The 12,107-nt window shown below is 39.8% G+C and overlaps 1 protein-coding gene across 1 annotated transcript in view; it reads right to left on the reverse strand.

Annotated features, from left to right (window-relative positions):
* EXOC4 (exocyst complex component 4) overlaps nucleotides 1-12,107 on the reverse strand; it is a 791,906-nt gene that overhangs the window by 115,872 nt on the left and 663,927 nt on the right. Inside the window, exon 14 of the mRNA XM_063100340.1 lies at nucleotides 731-909. Within this exon, the coding sequence (XP_062956410.1) occupies nucleotides 731-909 (179 nt within the window). The remainder of the gene's footprint in view (nucleotides 1-730; nucleotides 910-12,107) is intronic.

Consider the following 12,107-nt stretch of genomic DNA (forward strand, 5'->3'; position numbering starts at 1 on the left):
CATATCATTTTATCCTTTGCTTCTATTTTAACTGCATACTCCTGAAGTAATGCTTTAAAAATCATTTACTTTATAGTTATAAAAATTTATGTGCCCTAAAGTTTTCAAATTATTTTTCTCTGAGTCATTGGTCCTTGATAGAAAAAGAAGTTTCCCATTCTTACTTTATATCCTATTCCTTAAATTCCTTGAAATCTATAATTATCTCTCAACCATCTCTTTTCCAGAATAATTGTTGTCCTCATTATCTCTGTTTTCTAGCACCTTAATCACTTCTCTGATTCTCTTTTTAGACACTTTTTATTAGCTTTATATCAAGTTCAAATGAGAACTTCAGCTGGGCACTCAGCCCTGAGCTCTGAGACAGTTTCTGCCCTTGAGAAGTTGTTGTAAGGAGGTCAGAAGGTACTGCTTCATGTTCTTGAGACACAGTGATTCAATCTGCACGGTTTTGTGTTTCTAAGGTTTAATATCAAGCTATGTTAACACAGACCTTTTCTGGCTTCCTACACCCCACACGGGGAAACCAAGATTAGTTCCTTTCCCAGAATCACAAAGTAGGAGAGGTGCGGCACAAGCAGAATCTAACACTTCTGACAACTTGGGATATGCCCCCATACGAGGGCATGTTTGGGGTGGTACGGCCACAGACCACACTGACATTTCAAATGAAAGTACTCAGTCTAATTCCTCAGTTGTTGCAACAACAGCAGCCACATTAGATACTCACTCTGAGATGTAGAAAGACTGGAGAAAGCTGACTTTGTTCGGCCTGCCAACCATTCCAGGCTTTCATGCATGTTGGCCAAAGCTTTGAGGTCACTGACATCACGAAGGATGTCTTGTGGAGGGATTAATTTGTCACCCAGGTTCCCAATAAGAACTTCAGACTCCTTGCCAAAGGCTGCCCTGGAAAACAAATCAGAAACACACTTCACATACAGCATGGAAAAGGTAGAGTGGCCAACGCTTTCACGGCATGCCTAGCACAGTGACTGCTGTAATTGCTATTTTACAGCATGCTTGTGCTCCTAGGTTTACCTTTGTTAGAAAACTATCATATGCCTCCTTAAAATTATTCTGCTAAGTAACAGTTCTTGGAAGAAAAAGGTGATTTCGATGGTTGTACCTTCAACAGGAACCGGTATGGGCCTGACTTACACAGTGCTGGTCCCTGGGGACGGCTTCAATGCTACTCTCTTGTGGGTTTTTTCCTCACCTCTTCTCCTGCTATGGAAGTTGATGAATAGCTTAGAGTGTTAAATATGTACATGGTTTGAAGTTTATTGTAATAAAAATAAAACAACCAAGTCAATCTGGCAGCTAGACAATTTTTTTTAAATGTTCAAAAGCTCTCTCTTTAAGAGAACAGGTTACAGCTGAGATGGATGACAGGCTCCATTCACATATTCATTTATTTACTTGTTCTAAAAAGGATCTGAGGAAATAAACTATAAGCATTAAGGCATCCATCATTTGAAAAGAGAAAACAAGAAAGATCAATGCGGGATCCTTTTACTGACTGGAAAAATATAATCAGATGGGTTATACACAAAGCCCCAGTGTCTGCAAAATATTTTTGGGGGGTTGAAATGTCAAGTTACATGGGGTGACAAAGGGTGGAGTTGGAAAGGACCCCAGAGACCATACGGCGCAGCCACTGCAGAGGTGAAGAAACGGAGGCTCAGTAAGTTAACTGTTTTGCCTACATGACACATGAGTGGCAAAGTGGGACTCAGGCTGCCTAATTCCCACAGCTCTCTTTCTTTCAAAAAGAGAGACAGCTGAAATGAGAACAGATGACTGAGGGCAGTAGGGAGAAAAATCATGTCTTTTCAGAAAAGCTACACACAGAGTTACACAAACAGAGTGATGCTGGAGGGGACTCCAACAGGTACCTGGGCAGTTTTCCTTATGTCCCAAGGCTTTTAAAGCTCAAAACACCTTAAGTGAGAAAAAGCAAGGGCTTTATTTAAGCAGAACAAGCCAAATTCACTTTCAAGTAAGCAGTGCTTAACATACAGTCAGGAAGATGTCTAATTGACACACGGGTATTTAGTGCCCAGCACTACAACAGGTGCACAATGTTGAAAGAAACAACTGCTGTGAATTAAATGCTTATTAAAATGTTTAAGTTACCAAAGTAGTGACTAGTGATTAGTTTCTTATTTCAATAGAGGGTAACTGTTTTTTTTTTTTTTTTTAAGGAAAAGTGACAACTGATGGACTGATTTGGGGAAGTCATGGCGACAGAGGCAGTGAAGACCAGTGGACTGTGCACTTGCAACTTGAGTGTACATACAAATCTTACATGGGGGTCTTGGGGTGGGGCCCCAAATTCTGCATTTCTAACTAGTTTCCAGGTGAAGCCCAGCTACTTGTCTGAGAAGCATTTTGTCTTCGAATAGGAAAGGTTAGAGCACAGGCTTCAAACTCAGATAAACCTGGGTTTGAATCCTGAATCTACCACTCACTTGCTGTGTGATGCTGCTTAACTTCCTTGAGCATTGTCATCTAGGGGTAATAGTACAGACTGACCCTACATGAAATAATGTAAAGATTAGATGAGGTGATTTTCAAAACTTTTTATTGGGGAAAGTTTGATAGTTACAAAAGTAGAAAGAACATTATAACAAATCTCCATGTGTCCATCTCCCAGCGTCAACTATTAGCAATCCATGGTGAGTCTTAGTTCATCTGTCCTTATCCCCCCTCCCTCCTCCTTGCAGTATTTTGAAGTAAATCATTCAGGTGATACTTTTAACTGCATAACACAGTGCATGGAATTTTTGGTAAAACCTAGCGAGTTATAGCTATTATTATTCTTAGGTCTGTTGAGATGGCTGGTTTATTTAGCATCAACTCAAGGTATGTGATGATGAATAAATTTAAATAGGAAAGAGTGAGTAGAAGGAAAGAATTTAGATCTTAAGGGCTAGTTTTACAAATGGAAACTTGTAGCACCATAGCATAGTTACTGTGTCTCACAGTCCAGATTTTTGTCAGAGACTTCATGAGGTAAATCATTATGACAGAAATCACAACTTGCCTATCCAGTACTTATTGTCCCAAGTTACCACTCAGGTAAAAGGAACCTTGTATCGCTGCAGTCAGCAATGTGCCCAACTTAAAAACAAAACAAAAAACCCCTATAAGTTTCCCAGCCCTTCTTGCAGATGTAGTGGCCAATGAGATGAAAACTGAAATCAGCAGATAGGCTTCCAAGAAAGCTCGAGTAATCTTAGATGGCAGGCACCTCTTTTGCCTTCTCCTGTTCTGGAATGCAGCTGTCTCAGTATGCTTTATGCTGCTATAACAGAAACCACAGACTGGGTAATTTACAAAGAAGAGACATTCATTGGCTCACAGCTCTGGAGGCTGGAAAGTCCAATATCAAGGTGCTGACATCTGGCAAGAGCCTTCTTTTGTTGCATCATAAATGGCAGAAGATGGAAGGGCAAAGAAAGATGAGGGGGCCTAACTCGCCATTTTATAATGGCATTAATCCCACCCATGAAGGCCTCTGCCTAATCACTTCTTAAAGGTCCCACCTCTTAACATTGCAACGGCAATTAAATTTCAACAAGAGCTTTGCAGGGGACAAACATTCAAACCATAGCAACTGACACTGCTGCAGCCATTCTCAAACATCAGTTGCCCTTGAGTATGGAAGCCAGTGCTGAGAACAGTGGAACCAGATGATAGGAGGGCAGTGACACACTGAAGCCATCGTGGAGCTACAATGCAGTCCCAGACATGCTTCTGGGCTTCATGTCATAGGAGAGAAAATGAAACTCCGTTTGTGTAAGCCACTGCTCTTTCAAGTTTCTGTAACTGGCCGCTAAATGCAATTCCTAACTGACATAATTACCTAATTAGCATAAATGATGTCATCCTCAGAAAACTTTCACTGAATGTAGATGTCCCTAAAATCTAGTTACTGAGAAAAGCAGAACAATGTCTCCTCCGTGATTTAAGCCCAGAACACATTTATGATATCTTCCCCTCGGCTGTCACTCAGTCAGGTTGTAAATATTTAGTTTTCTTAATCTGCCCTTATATATCAGCTCTTCCAGCCCCTTAATCATCTTTGATAGTTAGAACACAAAAAAATGCCTTTGAGCTGGGTAGTTAAAAAGCAACGGGGGAGTAAGAGAGCTTTGAAAACCTGGCTTGGAGCCATCTTTATGCATGTAGGTGTAACCCTGGGTAGAATGTGACAATCAAGACAAATGTATTTATGTAGAAGTCTAATCTATTTGTGTGGGGATTATGGGGCCCTGGGCATGTCTGCGGTGTGCTTCCAGCGCTAGCTGCCTATCCCGTTTCCCTGTGGCTCACTGAGATTTGCTTAACCTCCTCAGATGGGAGAGCAACAGACTGAGAAAAATACAAACTGCCTCATGTTGAATACGTAGCACACATCTCATTTGACAGGACTCCAAAATCACCCCTTAGCAACCTGGAAAGAGCACAGAAACCATGACATGGAGAATAACTGATTGACAGCTATAATCATTTCACACAAAAAATCATTCCTTTGAGGATTTGTGTGTGTCAGAGAGCTTGGTGGAAGGTTTTTATGTGTTACAATAACCTTAAAGGGATGGCTTCAGCTGCTTGACTACAGATTTTTTTCTAAACCCTTTGATTTATTAAATTATGATTTCCACTATGGACACCTATAGAGTCATTAGAAATTATGTAGCAGAAAATACTTGATACCACAGAAAAATGTGGGGTATTTTTAGCTTATTGAGCTTATTTTTTAGCTCTTTTTATTTTTACTGTTATGAAGTCATATGTTCTGTATGATATTAATTTAAAAAATTAGATATGAACTGAAAAAAGATTTGATATCTATATACCAAAATGTGAACTGTGTGACTGAATCATCCTTTGTGCTTTTCTGTACTTCCCACATTTTCTCCAAAAATCATATTTGCTTTTTAATTAAAAGAAAATTTGAAAATTCCACCACAAATGAGAAAACTTTCCAATGGGCATGCCAAGAATCCCAGCATGGAGAACTGGAGGCCGTGGGTATTAGCTATTTGAGCCAGTCTGGAAGGCAACAGGTGGCCGGCAGCAAGGTGGGTCTGCTCCTGCGGCTCCAGGCTTGCTAGGATGCAGTCACTGTCGCCGGAGGAGGATCTCACTGCCAGAATGGCCACTACCCAGCACCTGGACCAGTACTATTTCCTGTTTGTAGATATGAATCTTTACATGCTCTTCATCTTCTGCTTCTTATGCAAATACATTATTTAATGAATATATTACATATTTTTGAGTGAAGTGGGTAGCAGAATAATCATTATCTTGAGAAGGTAAAGTAACAGAAACTCAGAAGGAGCAGGAGCTCAGTAATTGCCCAAAGATTACCCGACATAACCGGGTAGAGAAATCAGAACTCAAAACATGTATGTTTTAGGTGCTGGACCACCTGTGAGCAGTCGTCTTCATAATCAGTCAGCCAACATGCTCACACAGAAGCCAATAAAACTGAAGGAGAGTGTTAAACCTGTTAAGCTTAATTTTTACCACACAATTATTTATAATCTTTAAAGACCTCGATCTGATAAAAATTCATTTATGAGAATTTTGCCAAGAGTGTTAAACTTGTTTAAGTATAATTACACAATTATAATCTTTACAGAGGTCTAACTTAAGAAAATTATTCACTTAAGAAAATTTTATTAAAGATGCACAAAATTGTCTCCATTTAGTCTTTAATGATTCTGTTATCCACTGAAAGGAAGCCAAAAAAATAATCTTCATTTTCAGCAGACTAAATGCAATTATGAGAGAAACATCATAAATGGCTTCAAAGTGACTGATTTGCAGATCTGTGCTATATCTGACCACATGACATATACACTCAGGCCCATTCCTCTCTTTTCCTGCCTCATTCCCCAAATCTTCCACCACTGCTTCCTGTTGCTGAGCCCAGCTCTGAGATAACTGCCCCCAGAGCCTAGGAAATGCTGCCAAAAGGAAGAGTCAGTTCCCCTTCCTTCACAGAAGAGCACGGGAAAGGCAAGAATTGTCTCAAATGGCAAAGCAGACTGACACAGACTTCCTGCATCTTGGAGGGGGCTGTGTCATACACTACACTGTCACAGTCACTGGGTATGGAATTGGCTTCCTTGACTGAAATATTTCTGCCAGCACCACTGTCAGCAGATTTACTGAAGATCTTATTCAGTCATGGTACCCCATTCAACATTGTTTCTGACCAAGAAACTTACTTTATAGCAAAAAAAGTGAGGCAGGGCCTACACTCCTGGAATTTGCCCTCTCTTCCTATATCCCCAATTACCCAGAAGGAGCTGGCCTGACAGTAAGGTGGAATGACCTAGGCAGGATTTAGCTATGGCACCAGTTAGGAGACAATACTTGCAAGGCTGGAATACTGGAGTAGCCTGACCCAGAAACCAATATATAGTGCTTTCTCACTCCTTACCCCCCCCAATAACAAGAAAATGTTGAGTCTGGGAACCAAGGACTAAAAATAGAAATGGCCCCTCCTCTCATTATTAAAACTACTCATGGAGGTTTTGCTCTTGCCCCTGCAACTTTGGGCTAAGCCAGTCGAGAGGTATCCAGGAAGGAATGCTTCCCCTGGAAGATACAACAACGGTTGTGTTAAGTTGGAAGGAAAGTTGTCATCTGGCCATTTTGGGCTTCTCACACTACTGAACCAACAAGTAGGTAAAGGGTTGCTTTGATGCCTAGAATGAGTGATCTGATTTGCCAAGGAAAAAGTAAAATATTGCTTCCATGCAATAAGGGCAGGCAGGACTACGGTGGGTTCACTGGGACCCGTCTTAGTACCTCCATGTCCATAGTAAAAGTAATGGGAAAACCACAGCAGCCTAACAAAGGTGGAATCACTAAGAATTCAGCTCTTTAGGGAGCAAAGGCTAGGTTCCACACAAACAGGTAAAGAACTCTGCCCCACTGAGATGCTCAAAGAGGGCAAGATCAGCATGGAATGCATGGTGGAACAAGAATGTGATAAATGTCACCTACTGCCTTGTGACCAGTCATAGAAATGGGGCCTGTGGTAGCCCGGCATTTGAATGCATATATTAATCAATGGTTTCTTTTTGTTTTCCACTTCCACTACTATTTTTTTATTGTGCTAAAATATACATAACATAAAAATTTCATTTTAACCATTTTTAAATGTACATTCACAATGTTGTGCCACCATCCATTTCCAGAACTTTCCATCATCCTGAACAGAAACTCTGTGCACAGTAAATAGTAACCTCTCATTCCCTCCTGCTCCCAGCCCCTGGTAACCACTACTCTACTTTGAGTCCATACATTTGCCTATTCTAGATACTCATATAAGTGGAATCACACAATACACGTACTTTTGTGTCTGGCTTATGTCACTCAGCACAATGTCTCCTCCATGTTGTAGTGCGTGTCAGAATTTCCTTCCTTTTTAAGGTTGAATAACATTCCATTATATGTTTTCTTGTCTGATCATTCATCTGTTGATAGATATTTAAGTTGTTTCCACCTTCTGGCTTGTGTGAATAATGCTGCTACAAACACTGGTGTACGAGTATCTGTTACAGTCCCTGCTTTCAGTTCTCTCGGGCATATATACCTAGGAGTGGAATGACTAAATCACATCACGATTCTATGTTTAACTTTTTGAGAAACTCCCCAATTTTTTTTTATAGTGGCTGTACTAGTTTACATTCCCAACAGCATGTTTCCATTTTCTCCACATCCTTGCCAACATTTGTTATTTTCTGTCTTGTTTTTTTTTTTTTTTTTAAATAGCCATTCTAATGGGTATGAAGTGGTACCTCCCCTACTATTTTATATGAGGAGCATTTGTAGTGATTAACTTTACAATCTAGTTCAGAGGTCACCGGATATGAGGAATCACATCTGACCTGAAATGGAGGACTCTGGAGATCCTAGACATGAGATGAACACAATGACTGATGAGACTTTGAGTCTTCCTTGCTGGGGACAGGGGGAGAATGCCTTTGTATGATGAATGGTTACCTTGAATTAATCAGAAACATGAACTTTTGAGATATGGGTATAAGGGCGAGAACGGATGCAGAGTAACAAAGGGGTGGTCCCTAAAAGTCCTTGGCCTGTTTGCACGAAGATCTGAAGATCTGTTCCTCACCTCTCCCCTGCTCTGATGTGTGTTGGGTTGGGGGTGAGGACAGACCCGTGCAGGCTGTTTTCCATGCTCCTGGCTGGGTCCTGACAATGGGAGGCCCCAGAGGGAAACTGAGGGCAAAGGGAAAGGAGGAGCCAGGGCCCTTCTTCCCCTCCCTCTCTGCCGTGGGTGATGCATCTCTCTAGAGGTGGCTCTGGCTCCCGCCATGCCTCAACTTCCTTTGGGTGCCTTTGTGCTCCAGTAACATGCCTCTTCCCTTTAGCATTCCAGCTAAGGGGAGGTATTCCAGCTTTGTGCTGCTGCTAATCTATGGGTATCTTAATGTCCTTGTTTGATACTCAGATCTTTAATCTGTGTAACCCATTCCCTACATTAAATTCCCTCTGAGATAAATATTTGAAGTGGTTTCTGTTTTCCATGTTAGACCTTGACTTACACGAGTATAAGAGCTGATAACAATGTTTGACTACATTTAATTGACTATATTCAATGCTACTGGGAATTGGTTACATTCTTTGGGATGAGGATTAATTAGTTCTGTTGTACAGGTAGAGAAACTGAGATATGTTAAGGTGACCTATTAAAGACCATGTAGCCATTATCTGGCAGAGGTCACCTACCTAGATTCCTAATAATACTGACTGATTCTTATCAGAAGTGACAATGACACTTCCATTTAGCACTTCTGCTTTTTAAAACTGCTCAATTTTCAACCCTTTCAAAACCTGTCTAATTTTTCCATGTCAAAAATAATGGGGTAGTACTATTCTGGGTTCTTTAATCAGGTTTTCAAAAACTGTTTTTCTAAAATGATTTTAACTAAATCCTCATAAATAGGAAGTAATGAAATTGTCCAGTTATCTTGATTACAATATTATTTTTTTTCCTCTTAGAAACTGCTAAAATTCTTCAGTAGGTCTGTCCTTCAGTGGTTTTCATCAATGTACATTTCATTACACACTATCATGTGAGTAGCTATTTTTCATATTTAATAATAATTGCTCCTCTCTAGAAGTCTGTCTCCTCCTTAAGTGATCACCAGCAAGAATTTTTCATTTGCTTTCTTTGCAAACTGTTCTTCCACCATTTAAAAACTTGCAGTGTTCTTGACTAGTTAGATGAGGCTGAGCAGTCCTGCAAGGTGCAGAGGCAGAACTGGGAAACAGTGCAGTGGGTTCTCAGTGGGTTCTTTAAGTCAGGATGCATATGAGACGATATCAGCGACTTCTCTTCACTCATGACTTAGAACAAATTCATTTATTTATTTGTTCTTCTGGTTGAAGGGAAATTGGGGTTTCTACTCACTCAGAGATTACAGCCAGAAATATTAATCATGACCATCATTAGGGCATGGGGGTCAGGGGGTAGGAGCACCAGCTCTCCCCCTTGTGCCTTTGAATCAGCCTGTTCACAGGGACACGCACTAAACACTAGACTTATGCATTTTTGGTGTTCTGGCATTGAGAGGGATCTTGGCAATTAGTCTAAACCAGGGGTTATCACCCTGGCTATATATTAAAAGCTTAACCAGAGAAGCTTAAACAAAATAACCTTACAAACTACACTTACAGAAATTCTAATTTAATTGGTCATGGGTTGGGCTCAGGTACAGGCATTAAAAACAAAACAAAACAAAAAAACCCATACCCAGCTTTACTAAGATATAATTCACATACTATAAAATTCACCCATTTAAAATGTACAATTCAATGGCTTTTAGTACAGTCACAGAGTTGTGAAATCATGACCACAATTAATTTTAGAACATTTCATCATCCCAAAAAAGAAACTCTGTACCATTAGACTCCACACTTACCCTCAACCCCCAACCCCCCAGCCCCAGGTAACCACTAATTTACTTTCCCTCTCTATAGATTCCCTTATTCTGAACATTCATATATGATTCCTAATCATATACATGGAATCATGAACATGGAATCTTTGTGACTAGCTTCTTTCACTTAGCATGTTTTCCAGGTTTATCCATGTTCAAGCATGTAGCAGTACTTTTTTTTTTATTACCAAATAATATTCCATTCTATGGATGTATGACATTTATCATATTTATATAAATGACATATATCCATTCATTCATCAGTTGATGGACATTTGGGTACTGTCCACCTTTAGCTACCATGGTAATGCTGCTATGAACATTCATGCACAAATTTTTGTGTGGATGTTTTTCATTTCTCTCGGTTATGTATACCTAGGAACAGAATTGCTGAGTCATATGGTTCTCTAACATTTTGAGGAAATGCCAGAGTGTTTTCTAAAATAGCTACACCATTTTACATTTCTATTAGTGTTGTATGAGGGTTCCAATTTCTCTACCTTCTTGTCAACACTTATTATTATCCATCTTTTTTTTCTGTAATAAAAAACTGGTTTATTTGGATGAAGTGTAGCATGTTTTCAGGCACAGAAACTAGCTAGACAAGAGCTGCCTTTTAAAAGTAAATTCTATCCAAAGATAGAGAACACCTACTTTATTAATCCATTTCATTATGGCATCTTTTTTTTTTTTTTTATAGTCATCCTACTGGGTATGAAGTAGTATCTCATTATGGCTTTGATTTGCATTTCCCTGATGTCTAATGATCTTTTCATGTGCTTATTAATAACCATTTGTGTATCTTCTTTAGAGAAATGTTTATTTCAACTTTTGTTCATTCTTTAATTGGGTTGTCTTTTTATTATTGAGTCATTCCTTCTTTAGCAGATTTTACTAGGAACACACCATTACCCAGGCCCTGTTCTAGACCCTGTGGTAGGTTCAAAGCTCACTAGAATGATTTCTTAATCCACTAATATGTTATGACTGTGAGTCCGAAAATACATTTTAAAGTCTGCCTGGCTCTATGAACATGTTCTTTGACTGGATCTCCCAAAGAAGACAAACATTTATCAAGCATTGTATAGAGAAAATAAAGCACACAGAGGAAGATGTGCTCATTTTGCACACTGTAGCAAAGGTGGAAACAGAGCTGGTTTCTGTTCTTAGTTTACTAATCTGGGCCACAAACCACATTGCCTATCATGAGTTATAGTAGCTTTAGCATTCTCCTGCACCCAGAGATTCAAATAGGCCCTCCCTAAGACATATAAAAATTGTTTCTTACCCTGGAATTGAACTTTCATAAACACTCAACTGTCAAGTAATGCTAAAGTAGTAGAGACATAACACAGAATCTCAGAGAGTAGAACCCCTTAATAATAACAGGCACCTTCCCACTTTTGAAGACTAGCATGCTTGATTGATGGGCAATTGCCCAGCAATAAAGTAAATCAAAATCCTCCTATGAGAATGCCCCCATTTTTGTTTCAGCTCCTTAATACACTCATAATCTACAAATGACTCAAGAGTTTATGTGGGAACAGAGAGGAGGAAGACACAAAGAAACTCCAGCATGAGCGGACTCTGAAAGGAGAAGAGAAAGATGAGCAAACACGAGGAGTGGCTGGTAAGAAAGGCAAACTGAGTGGACATTACCTCTACTAAGGACATGTTGCTTTGGCAGGGTCACATGTCACCCCTGAGCAGTTGGGCAGCTTGGTCCATGGGCAGGGTTATGACAATGAAGAGGAACACTTCTACAAGTGGCCTTATTCTCTGGCCATTTAGGTAGCTGCCTGCCCAGTCTTCATTTTACATAATTTTTTTCAATGGAGAAACAATGGGGATAGTTCTGCTTTAAGTCTGTTCTTAAGTGACAGGGTGTGTCACATATGCTTGGCTCAGACAAACATGCTGGGAGAGCTTTTATTAAGAGAAAGGAACCTTGAGACATGACAGCTCACCCATAACTAAAAGGGGAAAAACCCTACAATACCCATCTCTTTATTTCATCGTTTTAGTCATGCTCCAGAACCTGAGATGTTAGCAATGGTAATAACAAGTTGTATAATACATAGAATACAAAAAACTGAATGTGTTTAATGCAAT

This window comes from Cynocephalus volans, chromosome 6 (genome assembly GCF_027409185.1).
Source record: "Cynocephalus volans isolate mCynVol1 chromosome 6, mCynVol1.pri, whole genome shotgun sequence".
Lineage (NCBI taxonomy): Eukaryota > Metazoa > Chordata > Mammalia > Dermoptera > Cynocephalidae > Cynocephalus > Cynocephalus volans.